This window comes from Alosa sapidissima, chromosome 10 (assembly GCF_018492685.1).
Source record: "Alosa sapidissima isolate fAloSap1 chromosome 10, fAloSap1.pri, whole genome shotgun sequence".
Lineage (NCBI taxonomy): Eukaryota > Metazoa > Chordata > Actinopteri > Clupeiformes > Clupeidae > Alosa > Alosa sapidissima.
This window is the reverse complement of record NC_055966.1, coordinates 12,158,454-12,180,829: the sequence shown is the minus strand read 5'-3', so window position 1 is coordinate 12,180,829 and position 22,376 is coordinate 12,158,454. Positions and strand designations below refer to the sequence as shown.

General features: G+C 45.9%; 1 protein-coding gene across 1 annotated transcript; it reads left to right on the top strand.

Annotated features, from left to right (window-relative positions):
• The first annotated feature begins 207 nt into the window (after positions 1-207).
• pde11al (phosphodiesterase 11a, like) lies at positions 208-21,668 on the top strand. The gene is made up of 20 exons (XM_042107012.1): positions 208-1,178; positions 2,472-2,630; positions 5,699-5,788; positions 6,741-6,881; positions 7,958-8,022; positions 8,587-8,707; positions 8,861-8,936; positions 9,064-9,131; positions 11,491-11,583; positions 11,885-11,935; positions 13,690-13,836; positions 14,214-14,321; positions 14,828-14,937; positions 15,811-15,901; positions 18,770-18,870; positions 19,743-19,820; positions 19,991-20,054; positions 20,157-20,231; positions 20,909-20,992; positions 21,076-21,668. Exons 1-20 carry the CDS (start codon positions 402-404, stop codon positions 21,511-21,513), a joined length of 2,937 nt encoding a protein of 978 aa, XP_041962946.1. The 5' UTR covers positions 208-401; the 3' UTR covers positions 21,514-21,668.
• The last annotated feature ends 708 nt before the right edge of the window (positions 21,669-22,376 follow it).

Below are 22,376 nucleotides of genomic sequence, written 5' to 3'. Positions count from 1 at the left end.
GACACTTCCGCGCTCCGCGTTAGCTTTCGAAAATATTCAAGTTATAGCCGGGTTGCTGTAGTCGCACGCTTGTCCCGGTTTGTTCCGCTGCTGCTGTGCTGACAGAAGCCCGGACAAGGCGCGCGCAGTGCTAGTCGCCATCAGTCTCAAGTGTAGGCTACTTATTAATGTATCTGATTTATTTATGAACCTGCGAATTTAGTTATTCTGTTGCTTTCCACTAGGTCGCACCTCGCTGGAAAAACTTACTGCTGCGGCGGGAACACAGGAGGGGAATGTTAGTACCTCGAGCGCATCATCACCGCTTGAGCGCTGAGGACCAGAAGTAGTCCAAGCCACGCGCCACGGGTGACGCATCCGGGGATTGTTGTGTTCGACCTGTGCGTTGCTTCTTTGTCACCATGGCGACTTTTCATTTCTCGGATGTGGAGGCTTTCCTGGACTGCCACCCGGAGATGGTGGAAGAGTACCTCACGCGCAAGGGCAAATGTGACGCCGTGAGTCGGTGGCTGAAAGAGCACGGGCCCTCCAAAGGCACCCCTGAGGATGAGAAGCATCGGAGCAGTGCGCGGGAGCCTGTCTGGCCCGCGAACTCAGACGGGATGAAGCGACGCTCTTCTCACATGGAGCTCCGGCGGAATTTTGCACGCTCCAAGGCCACGACTGCGCACATGACGTACGACGAGCACATCAGTCTCACGGCTCACGAGACCCAGTCCAGCATGAGGCGCCGCGCGCTCCTGCGGAAAGCCAGCTCTCTGCCGCCAACAACCGCGCATATCCTCAGCGCCCTGCTCGAGTCCCGCGTGAACGTCCCACAGTATGCCTCGAGCGCCATCGACTACAAGTACCGGCTGAAGGAGTCGAACGAGCGCGAGTTCTTCCTCGAGCTGGTGAAGGACATCTCCAATGACCTGGACATGACCAACCTGAGCTACAAGATCCTCATTAACGTGTGTATCATGGTGGACGCGGACCGGTGCTCGCTCTTCCTCGTGGAGGGACCGACGCACAAGAGAACGCTTGTGTCCAAATTCTTCGACGTGCACTCGGGCACTACGGTACGGCCGTCCTCGAGTACTCTAGACTCGAACGAGGTGCAGGTGCCGTGGGGTAAGGGCATCATTGGCTACGTAGCGGAGCACGGGGAGACGGTCAACATCCCCAACGCCTACGAGGTAAAGACACACACGCACACACACACACACACACACACACACACTGACCCTGTTAATATACCCCTCCCGTGCACTCATCACACACACACACACACACACACACACACACACACACACACACACACTGACACAACAGCTCAGAGTTGGAGATGATTCTGAGCTCATTTGGTTGCGGAGCCCCTGAGCATTCTGAGCTCTGCTCCCGTAACTGCTCAGCAGAGTTTTATCAGCAAAAGTGCGCGGTGCCAGGCCGACTGGCATCAATAGTGCCATTATGTCGGAGGAGGTGATTTGCGACACCCCTCTCGTCACAGTGCGAACGCTTTCTGCACGAGCGGAGCAGTAGAGCGCGGGTGCGGGTCAGGAGCGGGCAGTGCTTTCATCGGCTACTGCTTACACATCATCATAACACTCAGCTTTCACCGGCTACTGCTTACACATCATCATAAAATTCAGCTTTCACCGGCTACTGCTTACACATCATCATAACATTCAGCTTTCACTGGCTACTGCTTACGGACCATTATAACTTTCAGCCGGAGGTCTTTAACGGCAACTAGTCCTAATGTGGAACAGCGATGGACACTTACACCTCTGTAAACACACACACACACATACACACACACACACACACACACACACACACCCAACACATATACCACTACACACACACCAGTACAGTCTCTTTATCTCTCTCTCTCTCTCTCTGAATCTCTCTCACACACACATACACACACACACACACACACACACACACACACACACACACACACATATATATACCTGTTGCTCCGTCATTACCTGTCACACACATATTGTGTGTGTGTGTGTTTGTGTGTGTGTGTGGATGCCATTAAAAGAAGAATCAGCCTGCTCCAGCAAACACACACATAAACACACACACAAACACACACACACACACACGCACAGAAGAGTGTGTGATGTATTTGACTCCTTTCTTTAGCATTGTGCTGCTTGTTCAAGGTTGAATCAGTGCAGAGTCAACAGGGAAGCTCACAGTAAAGAGGGAAGATTTGGAACATCACACACACGCTATCCTCTCTCTCTCTCTCACACACACACACACACACACACACACACACACACACACACACACACACACACACTATCCTCTGTACAATCTCTCTTTTGGGCAAGATGAACTTTAGGCTAACAGTTTGTTCATACATGTGTGTGTGTGTGTGTGTATGTGTGTGTGTGTGTGTGTGTGTGTGTGTGTGTGTGTGTGTGTGTGTGTGTATGTGTGTGTGTGTGTGTGTGTGTGTGTGTCAGGACCACCGCTTCAGTGATGAAATTGATAAGCTGACAGGCTATAAGACCCAGAGCATCCTGTGCGTGGCCATCTGTAACAGTGACGGAGAGGTCATCGGAGTCGTGCAGGCCATCAACAAGAACCCCACTGGCACACACTTCACAGAGGACGACGAAAAGGTACGCCCCGAAACACACATGCACGCACGCACACACACACAGACACACACACACACACACACACACACACACACACATACACACACACACGCACACACAGACACACAAGCACACATACGCACACACACACAAATGCACACACACACATACACACACATAGGCACACAAACACACGCACACACATACACACACACACATAGGCACACACACACACATAGGCACACACACACATAGGTGCACACACACACACACACACATACACACACACACACACACACATACACATGACACACAAGCACACACACACACACACATGACACACAAGCACACACACACACACACAAGCACATACACACACACAGACTGCTGTGCCCTGTTGCCAGGGTAGAACATGCCTAGCTGACTCACTCTATCACTCTATTGGTGCTAAAATAGGTGTAAATATGGGGTAGCCTACTTTCAAAGTGTGTGTGTGTGTGTGTATGCGTGTGTGTGCGACTGTGCGTGTGTGTGTGTGTGTGTGTGCGTGTGTGTGCGTACATTTGTGTGCGTGTGCGCGCGTGTGTGTGTGCGTGTGTGTGCGTGTGCGTGCGTGTGTGTGTATGCGCGCGCGCGTGTGTGTGTGTGTGTGTGTGTGTCCAGAGTTTCCGCTAGAAAAAAATTGTGCCGGTCAAAGTGACCGGCAGAGGTTTCGTTTTCCGGACATTTTGATGATATGCCGGTCAAATATCCTATTATCGCTTCTTAATTAGTCAAGTTGAGGAAAACTGGAGACAGGCTATGCAGCTTAAAGAATGACATAATCAGGCTGATTAGAATGCAACATGTTCATTAGCCTAAATTACGTAAACATGCCTAACAAGATCTAGCCAGTATGTATGTTTTCATGGACAGCAAGAGTCCGCTTCGTTCATTGTTTTAACGTTGTTTGTTGCTGCTACCCACGTTATCTCCAGTGGTTCCACTGTTTAACTTGCACAGATGCGCGCACACAAGAATGAGCGCTCACACCACTACCCCCTAAGGCTATGCCTCTTTATTTGATAACAATACATTAAGAAATGTTTCCTATTCTGGGAAATGTTTAGTTTCTTTTTCTTTTGGTCCGCGGTTCAATGATACCGTTTAATTGTGCCGGAAATGATCCGCGGACCAGCAATCTCCTCGTCGAGGAGGCCCTAACCCTGCAGATCATAGACAGAGAAAGCATAGGCCTACGCTTTGGGTACAGAACACAGTTGCGTGTACACGGAGAATGACAGTGTCTTGGAGCGGCTGCAACCCCGCAACCCCGCAACTCCACTTCCAACGTCATGATTCCGACAGATACGCCCGACACTGCTTTTTATCTGGTGGTGGTGGAGTTGACCGGACATCAGAGGCTTCAGACGTTGCCAATTTATCATCATCCATCGCGTCTGGCCTCTGAAAAAACTTTTAAGGCTAGTCTGCCTGGGCCTGGCCATGTTTGAACCGCCTCACTTATTTGTTCGCTGTTTAACATGGACGTTTTAAGCGTGCGCTTCCTATTTGAAATGCAGCATAGGCTATGCGTGTTGTTTAATAGCTTTCTAAACGGTACTTTTAAAAACATAGCCAGAGGACGTATTGCTTTAATATAGGCTTACATTTTAAGGCTTATTCTCAAATTCAGATTGCGTTAGGGGGACGGGATTATTAGCCAATTTCAATCGGACAATTTGACCGGAGAGATTTAATTTTGTCGGACATTTAATTTTTTTTCCGGCCAATGTCTGGTAATTACCGGACAACGGAAACCCTGGTGTGTGTGTGTGTGTGTGTATTTAAGAGTGTAAGTGTGTGTGTATGAATGTGTCAGTATGGGTGAGTGTCTGTAAGTGTGGGTGTAGATGAGTGTCTGTGTGTATCTTGTGAGTGTGTGTGGGTGTAGATTATAAGTATATATACTCTTTTGATCCCGTGAGGGAAATTAGGTCTCTGCATTTATCTCAATCCGTGAATTAGTGAAACACACTCAGCACACAGTGAGCACAGTGAGGTGAAGCACACACTAATCCTGGTGCAGTGAGCTGCCTGCAACAACAGCGGTGCTCGGGGAGCAGTGAGGGGTTAGGTGCCTTGCTCAAGGGCACTTCAGCCGTACCTACTGGTCGAGTCCGAAGCGCTAACCAGTAGGCCACGGCTGCCCCACGGATGAGTGTCTGTGTGTATGTGTGTGTATAATAGTGTATGTGTGTGTGTTGTGTGTGTGTGTGGGTGTAGATGAGTGTCTGTGTGTATGTGTGTGCATAAGAGTGTGTTTGTTTGTTGTGTGTGTGTGGGTGTAGATGAGTGTCTGTGTGTATGTGTGTGTATAAGAGTGTGTGTGTTTGTTGTGTGTGTGGGTGTAGATGAGTGTCTGTGTGTATGTGTGTGTGTGTGAGATCTGTTGATGTGACATTTCTCCTCTTGTCCAATTAAAGCTCCTGTCCATCTTGTGTCTAATCAGTGATCAATACTCATTAGTCAGATCAATACTTTATTAGGACACAGTCTATCAGGAGAGGACCAGATGGACCAGAAAGAAAAGTGTGTGTGTGTGTGTGTTTGTTTATTTGTATTGCAGATGCAGAGTTCAGCAGACTGATCTTTATTTCCCACACACACACACACACACACACACACACACACACACACACACACACACACACTTCTATGTGTGATATTTCACCCCCTCTGTTCCCAGTCAGTAAAGTTTGTTTGTGTGTGTGTGTGTGTGTGTGTATTGAGAGTGAAAGACTGTGTGTGCGTATGACTTCACAGTGATGATTTATTCATCAACATCACGGCTTAGGGGTTTGCTCTGTTCTGAAGTGTGAAGGCAGTTCCCCTGCGCGCGTGCGCGCGTGTGTGTGTGTGTCCCTGAGTGCATGCATTTGTGTTTCTCTCATATCATACTGCACTTCACTCCTCTTGCTTTGTTTGTCCATCTCTCTCTCTCTCTCTCCCTCTGTATGTTGCATGCTCTAATGTTGGTTTACTGTAATAAAGGAGGATTAAGCATCTCCCTCTCTCTCTCTCTCTCTCTCTCTCTCTCTCTCCCTCAGGTGTTGCAGATGTATCTACCCTTCTGCGGAATATCGATCTCAAACGCCAAACTCTTCTCTGAGTCCCGCAAAGAGTATGAACGGAGCAGGGTGAGTCAGAGAGAGAGAGAGAAGAAAGGAAGGGATGGAAACATAGAGAAGGATAAGGAGATGGAGAGATAAGGAGTGAGAAAGAAAGAGAGGGGGAGGGAGGGAGGGAGAGAGAGAGGAGGAGAAGTATGAATCTAATACATTAAACAAATGCAGTTTTTTTAACAGAAGAAAGCAAAGTATGTTTCATCAATCCGATTCTTCAGAGTAGCCTCCTTTGCCCTTCATGACATCACGCTAGTGACCTCATCATTTAACCATCTTCATGACATCACACTAGTGACCTCACCATTTACAGTAACCATCTTCATACTTCTCAAGTAAACTAAATCAGCTAACAAGTGCTCAACATGAATGGAAACACCTTCAGGACTAGTGGAACACCTTTCCCAGTTTGTAACTTTCTAAACTGGTGGAGGGAATGGCAAGAGGTACATTGGCCGCTAAAATATGAAACATTCACCTCTGTGTACACTTGTCTTGTTTACTACATAACCCTACATGTGTTATTTATATATTTACATGTTAAATTTGTTATTTATATGTGTTTACTACATAACCCTACATGTGTTATTTATATATTTACACGTTAAATTTGTTATTTATGTGTTTACTACATAACCCTACATGGGTTATTTCAGAGTTTTGAGTTTTCAGTGTTTTTCTACATAGTAAAAACAGTTCTAAAAACAAAGAACCATAAAAAAAGGTGTTTCAAAACTTTTGACTGGTACTGTTTGTGTACTGATGTGTATGTGTGTGTGTGTGTGTGTGTGTGTGTGTGTGTGTGTGTGTGTGTGTGTGTATGTATGTGTGTGTGTTGTGGTGTGTGTGTGTGCGTGTGTTATGATTTGTGTGTGTGTGTGTGTGTGTGTGTGTGTGTGTGTGTGTGTGTGTGTGTGTGTGCGTGTTGTGATGTGTGCGTGTTGTGATGTGTGTGTTGGTTTGACAGGCCCTGCTGGAGGTGGTGAATGATCTGTTTGAGGAGCAGACGGACCTGGAGAAGATCGTCAGGAAGATCATGCAGCGAGCACTGACCCTCCTACAGTGTGAGAGATGCTCTGTGCTCCTGCTGGAGGATATACAGTCTCCGGTAACACACACACACACTCTCTCACACACACACACACACCACACACACTCTCCCTCTCTCTCTCTCACACACACACACATACACACACATTTTAATTCTTTATTTAAATCCACAAATCATATTACAATAGACAGGATTCAAATATTTCAAGAGATAACATAGGGCTTTGTCACTCAATGGTATTCAGGGGTACAAAAAACATCTCCTGCGCCATACTGCAAGGCTGCCTATAACTGCAGATATGGAGCAAAACTTTGCTAGCTGTTTTATTTTGCTGCTGTGTCCAAAGCATATCTTTCTCTGCTGCAGTAACGATGGCAGTTACAACGGGCGCGATGTTTAAGATTTTATATATCGCCATATTTGGCACAGGAACGGGCGCGATGTTTAAGATTTTATATTGCCATGTTTGGCACAGGGCTGCGAAACTCACGCGCGGTGATGTCGGCCGGGCATGCGCACACATGCATACATACACACACACATAAACACACACACACACACACACAACACACACACACACACACACACACACACACTCACACATACACACACACACACACACACACACACACACACACACACACACACACACACACACACACACACAGAGGGAGAGGGAGGGAGAGAAAGAGCTCCATTGAGTGTCGTGTACTAGATCCGATATTGGTTCTGTAGCTCTAGCCATTACAGTAATCTGACCGAGAGCATCTTCTGTGTGTGTGTGTGTGTGTGTGTGTGTGTGAGAGAGAGAGAGTGTGTGTGCAATGTATTGCAACCCCAGGCGGTTTCAATCAACTCCTGCTAATAAAGCAACCTTGATATGAATGGAGTGTACTCAAAAAAAAAGCAGTAGAGGGTAGTTATTGCTCTCTCTCTCATTCCTCCTTCATCTCTATCACCCCTTTCTCACTGCCCCCCCCCCCCTCTCAATTCAGTTCCATGCAAGAGAGCTTCATTGTCATAGATATTTTTTTTTATTTCATAGCCAAAGCAGAATTACAATAAACAGAATATAGATGTGGCAATCAAAGATATGAGATGAAATAACGAGTGTGTGTGTGTGTGTGTGTCAGGTGGTGAAATTCTCTCAGACGTTTGAGTTGATGTCTCCTCTGTGCAATAAGGACCAAGACATCAGGTCAGAATGACATCATCAGCTCACTGTGTGTGTGACACTGGCCTTATATTATCCTGTTCTCATAACGTGTGTGTGTGTGTGTGTGTGTGTGTGTGTGTGTGAGACACTGGGGTTTCATACTTCACTGGCCTTATATTATCCTGTTCTCATACCATGTGTGTGTGTGTGTGTGTGTGTGTGTGTGTGTGTGTGTGTGTGTGTGTGTGTGTGTGTGCGTGCGTGCGTGCGTTCGTGTGTGTGTGTGTGAGTGCGTGTGTGTGTGTGGTGTGTGTGTGTGTGTGTGTGTGTGTGTGTGTGTGTGTGTGTGTGTGTGTGTGTGTGTGTGTGCGTGTGTTTGATGGGTATGGAGATGTTTTTATTCTTTCCTCAAGTGTTGAGTGTTATAAAAGGAGGGACCTGTAACAGAATGTAAGCTGTAGACCTGTCACCTTGTCAATGACTTGCATCGCATTTAAATGTGTGTTTGTGTGTCTGTGTGTATATTTCTCTCTCTCTCTCTCTCTGTGTGTGTGTGTGTGTGTGTGTGTGTGTGTGTGTGTGTGTGTGTGTGTGTGTTTATGACAGTCTGGAGAAGCTTTCATGCTCTGATTGGCTAATAAATAATAACATTGCGGAGCTGGTGGCATCTACTGGTCTGCCGGTCAACATCAGTGATGTGTGTCACGACCCGCGCTTTGATGCCGAGGTGTGTGGATACACACACACACACACACACACACACATACACACACACACAGTCACAGGCTCTGCATGATCTCTACTCCGTATGATGCTGTCTCTCGTATGTGTCCCAGGCAAATCATGTGTCTGTGTGTGTGTGTGTGTGTGTGTGTCCCAGGCAGATAATGTGTCTGGCTTCCACATCAGGTCTGTGCTGTGTGTCCCCATCTGGAACCGCACCCATCAGATCATAGGTGAGACACACACACACACACACACACACACACACACACACATGCATTATACATTATACACATAACCATACGCACACACACACATTCTCCCATCAGTCCTCCTGATATCATTCTCCTCCCTGTGTAGGTGTGGCTCAGATTCTGAATCGTCTCGATCGGAAGACCTTCAATGACGCTGACCAGAGACTGTTCGAGGTGTGTGTTCAAGTCTCTCTCTCGCTCTCTCTTCCTTTTTCTATCTTTCTCTCTCTCTCTCACACACACACACACACACACACACACACACATACACACACACACATGCATTACTGTTCACACACACACAGACACACACACACACACAAGCACAAGTGTAGTGGATTCAGAGGTCGGACATGGAAAATTCTCTTCAAAAGATTTATTGAAGTCACAATAATTGGAGAAAACAAAACAAGGTTCAGTCCCTTTTAAATAAAGCGCTGAAGGCGTGACGTAAGTCTCGTGCTGAGCAATTGCAGTCTCTCACACTGCTGGCTTAAGCACTACGCCCATTTGCACCAGGTTTGGAATGAGAAGCAGAGGAAGCAGAGAATGACGCGCAGGTTGTGGCCGCTTTTATGCGCAGCTCGGCATGCTGGGAATTGGAGTCCTGTGCGACATCTTAACAGGCAATTAAGTCCGGGCCTGTTTGAGACAGAACAAAAATAAAAGACACAACAACAAGTGTGTGACCTTTGACCTCTTCTAAACCCAGAGTTGAGACTGCTGCTGTAATTTGGCGTACTGATCAATGCAGACTATGTAGGACTGTATTGACTATATGATATAGTATTGGTATATAATAATAATAATAATAATAATAATAATAATAATAATAATAATAACAATAGCCTAAATCTATGTAGTGCCATTCAGGATACTTAAAGTCACTTGACAAACAAAGGAATGGGATGGGTAGGGATGGGATGGAATGGGATGGAATGGGATGGGATGGGTAGGGATGGGTAGGGATGGAATGGGTAGGGATGGGTAGGGATGGGATGGGATGGGATGGAATGGGATGGGATGGGATGGGATGGGTAGGGATGGGTAGGGATGGGATGGGATGGGATGGGTAGGGATGGGATGGGATGGGATGGGATGGGTAGGGATGGTAGGGATGGGATGGGATGGGTAGGGATGGGTAGGGATGGGTAGGGATGCTATGGGTAGGGAGATGGGTAGAGGGTTTGGTGTTGATGTACAGTTGAGTGTCATCAGCATAGCAGTGGAAGCTGAGTCGGATAATCTGGCCAAGGGGCAGCATGTAAATATTGAAAAGAAGGGGGCCGAGCACATATCCCTGGGGCACACCATGTTTAACTGGTGCCGGCTATGAAGTATAGACTGTGAAGAATTGCTATTATAGTATTGATATATAGACTGTGTAGTATTGCCTTGATTATATGGTATAGTATTGATAGACTGTGTTGTATTGTATTGACTATATTGTATAGTATTGATATTAGATTAGATTAGATTAGATTCAACTTTATTGTCATTTAGCAGGGTACAGGTACAGAGCCAATTAAATGCAGTTGACATCCAACCAGAAGTGCAAAAGAAGCATTAAATACCAAAGTGCAGGTTGAGTACAGTATTCTGTGTGGTTATGTAGACGATAGAGATTAATTATGTACTACAGTGTATAGTTAAATAAATACAGGTTTTCCAGATGACATGTCAGTGACAGATAAGGAGTATAGAGGGTTATTTACAGAAAGTATCAATAGACATTATATCTATATAATATATATTGTGCAGTTTTGGGTGTTAGTAGTGCAAGAGCATTGATGAAACAGTGCAGGAGTAAATGTAAACAAGTAAACAGTGCAGTGCAGTCAATATAAACAGGTAAACAGTGCAGAAGTAAAAAGTAAACAGGTAAACAAGTAAACAGCTAAAGAGCAAATGCTAGACAGATTTATAGACTGTGTAGAATTGCATTGACTATGGACTAATGCTGTTTCCTCTGGGAGAGCATCTCCAGAGCTCTCTCACACACACACACACACACAGACACACACACACACACACACACACAATGCTGACACACTGTACTATACGTGTGTGTGTGTGTGTGTGTGTGTACGTGTGTGTCTATGCGTGTGTGTGTGTGTGTGTGTGTGTGTGTGTGTGTGTGTGCGTGCGTGTGTGTGTGTGTGTGTGTGTGTGTGTGTGTGTGTGTGTACACATGTGTGTGTGTACGCATGTGTGTGTGTGTGTGTGTGTGTGTACGCATGTGTGTGTGTGTGTGTGTGTGTGTGTGCGTGTGTGTACGCATGTGTGTGTGTGTGTGTACGTGTGTGTGTGTGTGTGTGTGTACGCATGTGTGTATGTGTGTGTGTGTGTGTGTGTGTGTGTGTGTGTGTGTGTGTGTGCATGTGTCTATGCGTGTGTGTGTGTACGCATGTGTGTGTGTGTGTGTGTGTGTGTGTGTGTGTGTGTGTGTGTGTGTGTGTGTGTGTGTCTGTGTGTGTGTACGCATGTGTGTGTGTGTGTGTGTGTGTACGCATGTGTGTGTGATCTCCGGTAGGCGTTTGTGATCTTCTGTGGACTGGGCATCAACAACACTATGATGTACAACCAGGTGAAGAAGACTTGGGCCAAGCAGTCTGTGGCACTGGACGTGAGTTCATGACATCACTTCCTGTAGGCACTCATAGTAGTGTCTCTTCTGGACTGAATCTCAAAAGGGCACTGCAGCAACTGAGTGTTCCTGTGTCTGTGTTTGTGTGTGATAATGGTATGATTTTTGTGTACAATGTGTGAATGTGTGTGTGTTTCTTTATGTTCTTGTGTCTCTTTGTGTGTGTATGTGTGTGTGTGTGTGTGTGTGTGTGTGTGTGTGTGTGTGTGTGTGTGTGTCTATGTGTCTTGTGTGTCCTTGTGTCTGTGTATGTGTGTGTGTGTCACACTGTCTCCTGCAGATGCTGTCCTACCATGCCACATGCTCCAAGGTTGAGGTGGACCGACTGAAGGTGAGTCCACCTACTGTATCTGATGCTCACCTGTGGGTCTGTGGGTTCCTCAGGGAGGGCTACTGTATGATGTTCTCCAGTAGGGTTCCTTAATGGAGGACTACTGTGTGATGTTCTCCAGTAGGGTTCCTCAGGGAGGGCTACTGTGTGATGTTCTCCAGTAGGGTTCCTCAGGGAGGGCTACTGTGTGATGTTCTCCAGTAGGGTTCCTCAAGGAGCAGGGGCGGAGCCAGAAGGGTGGCTCGGGGTGGCACAGGCTACCCTTAAAATTTGACTGGCCACCCCAGGTGCCACCCCAAAATCCTAGTCTATGGTTGGCCATTATGACGGTCTATGGCGGGACCTTTCTTGATGCACTTGGGCTAAACTGTATGTTTCTTTCGTCCCCCATGCCTGTTTTATTCGTCCCGACCAGGAGGAATAAATGAAACATTGCGCACGTTCCACTTTTGCTTAAATATATTCTGAACGGTTTTGTTCAGAGCTGAAAGTGCAACTGTATTTGACAAAAGACAGATGTAAGTTATTGCTAGTGACAAAATATTAACTTTCGGTGTGGTCTCTTTGTAAATAATGTTTAATTAAAAAGTCTTTTGATCGTCCCTGCTGTCCCCTATAGGCAGGTGTCCTATATCCAAGGGGAATATTCTCACCCCGATGTATTGCCACTCTGTTTCGAGGGACAAGGGGTAGGCTAGGGGAAGGAGAAGGGGAAGAATGACAAATGGGATTGAGCCTTAGGGTCTGTATGAATGTAACATTATGTTTAGATTAAGGTTAGTCTTTAATTGGTGTTTATTTCATTCATGTTTCATACAAAAGTATTTTAGGCATTTAGTTGAGAGGTGTTTGTTGATTTTGGATGACTTTGTTATAGCTCTTTGCCAGCTCAGAAAAAAAAAGCAGGTCAAATTATTTTAACAATTACAGAAATAGATGGCCATAGATAGCCATATAATAGAATATAATATATTTTAATGTCCCCATGATGGAATTTGTTTTAGCACAGCATAACCCATTAGCATTAATAGACAACTTAGATTTAATATGTTTGTTTATTTGTATTTGCACAGCATAACCCATTAATAGACAACTTAGATTTAATATGTTTGTTTATTTGTATTTGCATTTTATTCAAATACAAAGACATTGTATGTGAGAGTATGGTCTTTGCCCTTCAATTGATGAGTATGGTGTTTGGTGCATGGTTTTCCTAATGTATTTGTGCTAATTTAACATCTTGAGCCTGTTTCTGTTTATCTGGATGTTTTGCCTCATGCCACCCTTGAATTAATCAGTGCCCCACTAGGGCCACCCTTGTTAAAAATGTCTAGAATCGCCACTGTCAAGGAGGACTATTGTGTGATGTTCTCCAGTAGGGTTCCTCAAGGAGGACTACTGTGTGATGTTCTCCAGTAGGGTTCCTCAGGGAGGGCTACTGTGTGATGTTCTCCAGTAGGGTTCCTCAAGGAGGACTATTGTGTGATGTTCTCCAGTAGGGTTCCTCAAGGAGGGCTACTGCGTGATGTTCTCTAGTAGGGTTCCTCAGGGAGGGCTACTGTGTGATGTTCTCCAGTAGGGTTCCTCAGGGAGGGCTCTCCAGTAGACCAGTGGAGTTCCATGATCTGGAAGACAATCTGATCTGATGTTCTTGTGTAGAAAAGGTTGTGTGTGTGTTTCTGTGGTTTGTGTGTGTGTGTGTGTGTGTGTGTTTCTGTGGTGTGTGTGTGTGTGTGTGTATGTGTGTCCTGCAGGCAGCTAAGATCCCCTTGACTGGTGAGTTGGGGATTGACCAGTTCCACTTTAACGACTTCTCCCTGGACAGCGATGCCATGGCAACTGCATCCCTCAGAATGTTCCTGGAGCTGGGAGTCGTGCAGAAATTTAAGATCGACTATGAGGTGTGTGTGTGTGTGTGTGTGTGAGTGAGTGTGTCCATGTACTCGTGTGTATGAGTGTGAGTGTGTGTGTGGGTGTGTGTGTGTGTGTGTGAGTGTGTCCATGTACTCGTGTGTGTGAGTGTGTGTGTGTGCGCTCTAACACTATAAGATCACCTCAACTGCGGTCTGTGCCAGCTAATGAAGATGTGGCCTTGTGTGACTGGAAAAGTGTGACAAACAAAATGAGACGATTTAGTCGTCTGGTGCAGCACGTTAGATGAGACAATCTCTCTATCTTTCACTGTCTCTCTCTCCCTCTCTCTATCTTTCGTTCTTCCTCACCCTCCCTCTTCCTCTCCCTCTCTCTTTCTTTCCCCCTCTGTCTCTCTCACTGTCAGGTTCTGTGTCGCTGGCTGCTGACCGTGAGAAAGAACTACCGGACGGTGGCGTACCACAACTGGCGTCACGCCTTCAACGTGTCCCAGTGCATGTTCGTCATCATCACTGTGAGTTCCTACCTCCTTCTCCTCCCAAACAACTCCCCCTCCTCTCTCTCTCGTACACATATGCAAGCACGCACGCACGCACGCACATACACACACACCTGACCTCAGAAAAGCTCTAGCTGCGTGCACATTGCCCCAACACACTCCAACACACTCCAACATTGGATCAGTGTGCACGGTCAGTCTGTGTCTGTTTGACCTGTCCAAAGCTTTTTATTTACTGTCTGGCCAGTGTGGAGCAGGAAGGGGGTTGTTGGGGCAACTTTAGAATGTGGGACTTTGTTAGGGCAACTTTATAATGTGGGAGTTTTTTGGGGCAACTTTAGAATGTGGGAGTTTGTTTATTTGTGTGTAAGCTCCTCAGCAGAAGTCTACTCAGACAGGAGAAAAGCTTTCGTGAATGGCCTGTGTAGCTAAGAACTGGCCCAGGACAACAGGGGCTTTATATGTAACAAGAGGTTTGTTTATCTCTGTGTGTGTGCATGTGTGTGTGTGTGTTTGTCCAGACGGCTGGTTTCCGGGAGGTTCTGTCCGATTCGGAGATTCTGGCGCTCATGGTGGGCTGTCTGTGTCACGACTTGGATCACCGTGGAACCAACAACGCCTTCCAGGCCAAGTCAGTACCACCTCTAGGCCAAGTCAGTACCACCTCTAGGCCAAGTCAGTACCACCTCCAGGCCACTTCTGGGTCAGTTGGTTGGGTCAGGGTCTTGAGGGTCCGCTAGTATATTGGTTTGGTTTTTCAGTGTTTCAGAACTACAACTTCTTTATTTTTAGAACCTCAAGCACACAATAACAACATACGTCTGTAGGTAGGGTGTATTTAGAACAGTGTGTGTGTATGTAGGGTGTGTGTGTGTAAGGTGTGCGTTTAGAGGTCTGTAGGGAGGGTGTGTGTTTAGAACAGAATCTTAAAAGCACCAATTTCCACCCCTTTCATTCCAAAATTCTAAAACATGTTTTTTAATACTTCAGAATAACATTTGATAAATGAACCGTACATTTTTCAGTAGCCATAGGTGTTTAGATTTGAACAAAATTGTTTGGTTCTTAACAGGAGCTTTTACTGCTTTTATTTTGTTTACCGTGCTCGGAGTTTGGTGCTGGGCTGGTGGGTGCCCAATTTCCGCCCACTCACTCGGCACATCAATGGTTAGACCGAGAATTCTCGTTGCAAAATCAAAATTCCACTGGAGCTCCAAGCGGATTTGTGCACACAGCCTTACAACACTGTCTACAGCTCTTCGAGTCACGGTAAAATGTCATTTTTGGTACATAGCTAATTTAGATACACTTATGGTGTGGGTGCTTGCATTTTTTTAGGAATCTGCCGTCTTGGTTTGTATAGAAATGAATAGTAAGGGACACATACATGTAAGAGGGCGAACATAGGGGACAGGTGGAAATAGGTGACTTTCCGATAGGTCTGTAAATAAGTTGTGTGTTCCTCCTGTGATGTTCCTCCTTCATTCTCTGGTGCCCCCTGCAGGACGGGTTCGGCATTGGCATTGCTGTATGGCACCTCAGCCACACTGGAGCATCATCACTTCAACCACGCCGTCATGATCCTGCAGAGCCAGGTCACACACACACATAAATATATATATATACAGTACACACACACACACACACACACACACACACACACACACACAAAAACACACACACACACACACACAAATATGCACACACACACACACACACACACACTTGGGGAAAATAAGTACTGAACACGTCAACATTGCCATTCAACTTTTTTCCTCATAACTGTACTTATGGACATTAATGTTTGTATTTTTATATATGTGTGGATTAATACCAATGTCATCTTCATGCAAATAGCCTCACTGGAAGTATAGTTACTGAAAAAAATGTTGACGCGTGTAATACTTATTTCCCACGCTGTAGGCACACACGCACACACACATACAGACACACACAGACACATACACACACACACACACACACACAGTACCCACCGTCACTTTACAGTTTTTCTCGATTGCTTTACAGTAGAGATGCACCGATATGGAATTTTAGGGCCGATAACGATAACCGATATTTATTGGTTTGTTGTGGCCGATACCGATACGATAACCGATAATATTACTCTTGAAGTAATTTTACCTACCACCAAATGATGGACAGAACTCATAATAGTCCTCAATAGTACAGCAGTCAACATAACAGTAGCCTAGCCCTACAGTATGTGTGGCTCCTTTAAGTGAACCTGACGTCAGTGAATTGCGAGTGAGTGGCTAGAGAGTATGAATCGTTTTCATTTAGGACTAAACACTCATAAACGGCTCAGCTGGAAATAAGCTACAGTATAGCGACCAAATCAGAGTTTGTGAGGGAAACTTAGGTTTAGTTTCAACTGCGGGTAACTGAATAAAGCTGCAACTCCTCAGACTGTATCTTATGTCCGTCTACTCTGTTGCGCACAACCTGCTGCAGCAGAAATGAAAGGGGTTAGCCCCGAAGGTTTTAATAACTTATTATGATGACCTGTCTGGAACTGAAGCAGGAATGGTTAGCATATTTCTAGGTAATAATACAAAACCCAAGCTAAAGTAATGCAAATATAATACTAAAACACAACTTAGAACTAGGCCTACTTATGTACTCGTCCCACTAACGAGTTTGTTTATTTATTTCCCCGACCAGCGCGGTAAAGTGCAAACACATCAGCACAAGACGACTCTAGATAGGGCTGAGCTCTGCTCTGATAAGGTTAAATGATCATTCACGAGAGGATTTTGAGATGCACAGATTCCCAAATGAACGCATATCCACAGATTTTGTTAGAGTGGTGAAATACATTCACACCGCTGACATTATATTGAGGAAAAAGTATAGCCAACCAAGCTCAAGTAGCTCAGTGTAGCCAGACGGACCTTACGTAGGCCTAAATTAGGACTTTAAAAAATATCGGCTCAAATTATCGGCCAGAATTCTGTTATCGGACCGATATGATATTTTAATTTTTTCACTTATCGGCCAATAATATATCGGCCGCCGATATATCGTGCATCCCTACTTTACAGTTTTTCCCGATTGCTTTGACCTGCTTAAGGAAACTGGGATCCACTTGGTCTTCACTTTCTTTGCACAGCAGAAGTCATCTCTTGCGAATGTGCACACACGTTTTTGTTTAGCACGTGGAAACCAATAAAGTGGTCTTCATTTGAGGTCTTTGAATGACATCTGTATGAACTGTTTTGCAAAAAGGTGTGAGAAATGTGTGAACCCAATGAAAACGTGTGAACACATTTGCAAGAGATGACTTCTGCTGTGCAAAGAAGGTGTTCATGAAGACCAAGTGGATCCCAGTTTCTTTAAGCAGGTCAAAGCAATCGAGAAAAGCTGTAATGTACTGTACAGACTAGGCAGTGCTTATAACAAGCTTCTGGCTTTACGCACATACAGTAAATGCTGTTTGAGTGTATGCGTGTAGATGTGTGTTAATGAGTGTGTGTGAGTGTTTGTGTATGTGTTTGTGTGTGTGTGAGTGTGTGTGAGTGGAAGTATATGTGTGTGAGTGTGTGCGTGAGTGTGTATGTGTGTATATGGGAGTGTGTGTGTGAGTATGTGTGTCTGTGTGTGAGTATGTGTATCATTGTGTGTGTGAGAGCTGGCTGTTTCCCAGTGAGAGTATGGATGCCTGAGGCGAGTGTTTAATTTCTTATCAAGTTTACCTTCAGCCCTAATGGGCCTTTAGCTCCACATCCATTACTCCTCCAGGCAAACACACACACACACACACACACACACACACACACACACACACACACACACACACACACACACACACATACACACAGATACACACACAGATACACACACACACACACACACACACACACACACACACACACACACACACACACACTGCAGCCTGCCTCTCATTAACACGTTTACACAGTGTATGAGTGTGAGGTGTGTGTGTGCGCAACTAGCAGAAGTGTGTGTTTGAATCCTTTGGGGTGCTCAGTAAGAGCTGAAATGAATTAAGTTGGACAGAACTCTCCTGGTGGAGTGTTCGCTTACAGGTAGTGTCATCACAGTGTGACATCACAGCCCCACCGACCGTCTCAGAAAGACAGACTGTAGACAGAAGACTATAAGTCCCGACTTATACGTAGGCTGTGACTATTGTAGCTGTTTATCACGACTGTAGGCTGTGACTATTGTAGCTGTGACTATTCTGTAGGTTGTGACTATTGTAGCTGTAAGTCGGGTCTGTAGGCTGTGACCACTGAAGCTGTGACTATTCTGTAGGTTGTGACTATTGTAGCTGTGATTGTGTTCTGTAGCCTGTGGCTATTGTAGCTGTAAGTCAGGTCTGTAGGTTGTGACTATTGTAGCTGTGACTATTGTAGCTGTGACTATTGTACCTGTGACTGTGTTCTGTTTAATTTGCTGTAACTGTGTTTTCCTGACTGCAGGGCCACAACATATTCGCCAGTCTGACATCTAAAGAATACAGCAACATGATGCAACTCCTTAAACAGGCTATCCTTTCCACTGACCTCACACTCTACTTCCAGTGAGTTACATGCACACACTCACACACACACTCACACACACACATGCACACGTGCACACACACATACAAACACACATCTAAAGAATACAGCAACATGATGCAACTCCTTAAACAGGCTATCCTCTCCACTGACCTCACACTCTACTTCCAGTGAGTTACATACACACACTCACACACACACTCACACACACACATACACACATGCACACACACATACAAACACACATCTAAAGAATACAGCAAGATGATGCAACTCCTTAAACAGGCTACTTCCAGTGAGTTACTTAAGCAATAAGCCCCGAGAAGAAGAAGCTGAGTGTGTGTGTATATGTGTGTGTATATATGTGTGTTTCTGTGCGTGTGTGTGCTGAGGTGGGGGTGGTGTGTGTGTGTGTGTGTGTGTGTGTGTGTGTGTGTGTGTGTGTGTGTGTGTGTGTGTGTGTGTGTGTGAGAGAGAGAGAGAGAGAGTATATATGTGTGTGTGTGTGTTTGTGTGTGTATATTTGTGTGTGTGTATGTGTGTGTATATATATATATGTGATATATGTGTGTGTGTGTGTGTATCTGTAGACCAGTGTCCGGCTGGCTTCCATCAGGCAGAAAGGGAGGGCTGCTCAGTGTGAGGGGTTGAGTGTGCAGTACCGTCTCCAGACACTGAGGGGCGCTAAGCTCCTGTCACGTCCTGTGGCCCCTCAGCGTTCCCCTGTGGGACAGTTCATGACTCAAACACCACAGTCCTCTCGAAGAAATACACACTCACCTCGTTTCCACTTGGAAAATATGCTACAGTATATAAATCCATTTACCTTTTATGACTGCAGGGCCAGTCATTGGTGAATGATCTAATTCGCTGCTGTGGTTTCCCTGTGCAGGAGGAGGACTGAGTTCTTTGAGAGTGTCCTCTCCGGGCAGTTCAGCTTGACCAATGAAGATCAGCGAGAGGTGCTCAGGTAACCACATGGGCAGAAACGACACAGCACAGGTGTGACTCAAGAGACACTCAGAGGGTCTAACACACTCCACTTCCCCCCCCCCCCCCCCCCACACACACACACACACACATACCATACACATACACACACACACATACACACACACACACACACACACACACCTGCAGGTCGATGCTGATGACGGCATGTGACCTGGGTGCAGTGACGCGACCTTGGGAGATCTCCAAACAGGTAAGACACAGTCACAGTTGTGTTTCTGTGTGTGTGTGTGTGTGTGTGTGTGTGTGTGTGTGTGTGTGTGTGTGTGTGTAATGACTCTCTACTGATCTGTAGGTGGCAGAGCTGGTGACCAGTGAGTTTTTTGAACAAGGAGACAGAGAGAGATCAGAGCTCAAACTCACTCCATCTGTGAGTTACTACACTTTTAGTGTGTGTGTGTGAGTGACTCCATCTGTGAGTAACCACACTATTTGTGTTTGTGTGTGTGTGTGTGAGTGTGCACGTGTGTGTGTGTGTGTGTGACTCTGTCTAAAAGTAACTATACTACTGTATTAGTATTTGTGCTTGTGCATGTGTGCGTGTGCGTGTGTGAGTGTGTGTGTGTGTGTGTGTGTGTGTGTGTGTGTGTGTGACTCTGTCTGAGACTAACTATACTAGTAGTGTGTGTGTGTGTGTGTGTGTGTGTGTGTGTGTGTGACACACACACACACACACATACTGTATACATAGAATTATATACACACTCAACCATGCCTACTCTATCCTCACACAGACATGTGAAAATGAGAAAGAGAGCTAGTGTGTGTGTGTGAGAGAGTGTGTGTGTGTGTGTGTCTGTGTGTGTGCGTGCGTGTGCGTGTTTGTATGTATGTGACTGTCTGTGAGTAAGTACATCTGATGGATAGCTACAGTATCTCCCTGTCAAACTCACACAGATTCACACACACGCACACACACACACACACACACACACACACACACACACACACACACACACACACACACACACACACACACACACACAACACGCACACACACACAAACAGTCACATGAATAAAAGGCTCTCTATCCTGCTTTTATTTAGGCGATATTCGACCGCAACCGTAAAGATGAGCTGCCGGCCTTGCAGCTGGAGTGGATAGATGGCATCTGCAAGCCCCTGTATGAGGTGTGTGTGTGTTACTGTGTCTGTGTGTGTGTGTGTTACTGTGTCTGTGTGTTTGTAAAACCCACTCTGTCTGTCTCCCTCAGACTCTGCTGAAGCTGAATGCAAGGCTGCAACCCATGGTGGACGGCATAGATGCTAATCGGAAGAGATGGGAGGAGCTGAGGAGGTCCAATCAGCACTCTCCTCAAGCTTTAGAGTCCAGCCCCCTCTTAGACCCTGCCCACATCCCAACGTCCAATCAGAGAGCAGAGCCCGCCAATAGCCAGCCCACTAGCCCAGGCTCCTCCCAGGTGACATTGGCCAATCAGGGCTCAGATCCTGCCCAGGCCTCACTGGCCAATCATACCTCAGAGCCCACCCTCACGTCCCAGATCAGTCAGACAGCAGACTCCGCCCAAAAAAGACCTCTGACCAATCAGAGAGCGACATTGGCATGGAGCAGCCAATCCAGCGCCAATGCTGGCCCTGCCCAGATGACACCATCCAATCAGAAGGCAGGACCGCTGCTAGGAGGACACTGAGTGAGCAGAGAAGAGTCTGGAGTCAACAAAAGAGCCCCACATTCTGATGAGTGTGTGTGTGTGTGTGTGTGTGTGTGTGTGTGTGTGTGTGTGTGTGTTAGGGCAGAGATCTGCTTTATTCTGTTTGTGAGTAAGAGTGTAAAACTGTTTATGTGTGTGTGTGTGTGTGAGTGAGAGTGTAAAACTGTTTATATGTGTGTGTGTGTGTGAGTGAGAGTGTAAAACTGTTTATATGTGTGTGTGTGTAAGAGTGTAAAACTGTTTATGTGTGTGCGTGTGTGTGAGTGTAAAACTGTTTATGTGTGTGTGTGAGAGTGTAAAACTGTTAATGTGTGTGTGCGTGTGTGTGCGTGTGTGTGCGTGTGTGTGTGTGTGTGTGTGTGTGTGTGTGTGTGTGTGTGTGTGAGTGTAAAACTGTTTATGTGTGTGTGTGAGAGAGTGTAAAACCGTTTATGTGTGTGTATGTGAGAGTGTAAAACTGTTTATGTGTGTGTGTGTGTGTGTGTGTGAGAGAGAGAGAGAGTGTAAAACTGTTTATGTGTGTGTATGTGAGAGTGTAAAACTGTGTGTGTGTGTGTGTGTGTGTGTGTGTGTGTGTGTGTGTGTGTGTGTGTGAGAGAGAGAGAGTGTAAAACTGTGTGTGTGTGTGTGTGTGTGTGTGTGTGTGTGAGAGAGAGAGAGAGAGTGTAAAACTGTTTATGTGTGGTTTCTTTACTGTATAGCTACTGGTTTAGAGCCAGAAGCGAGCAGATATGTGCTTGGCGTAACTCTCGTAAGCTCTGTGCATGTGACAGATGTCATGTTTTTATTATCTAAGTTGTGCCAATGCTATGGTCAGGTCATGATCAGGGTCATAATTCCGA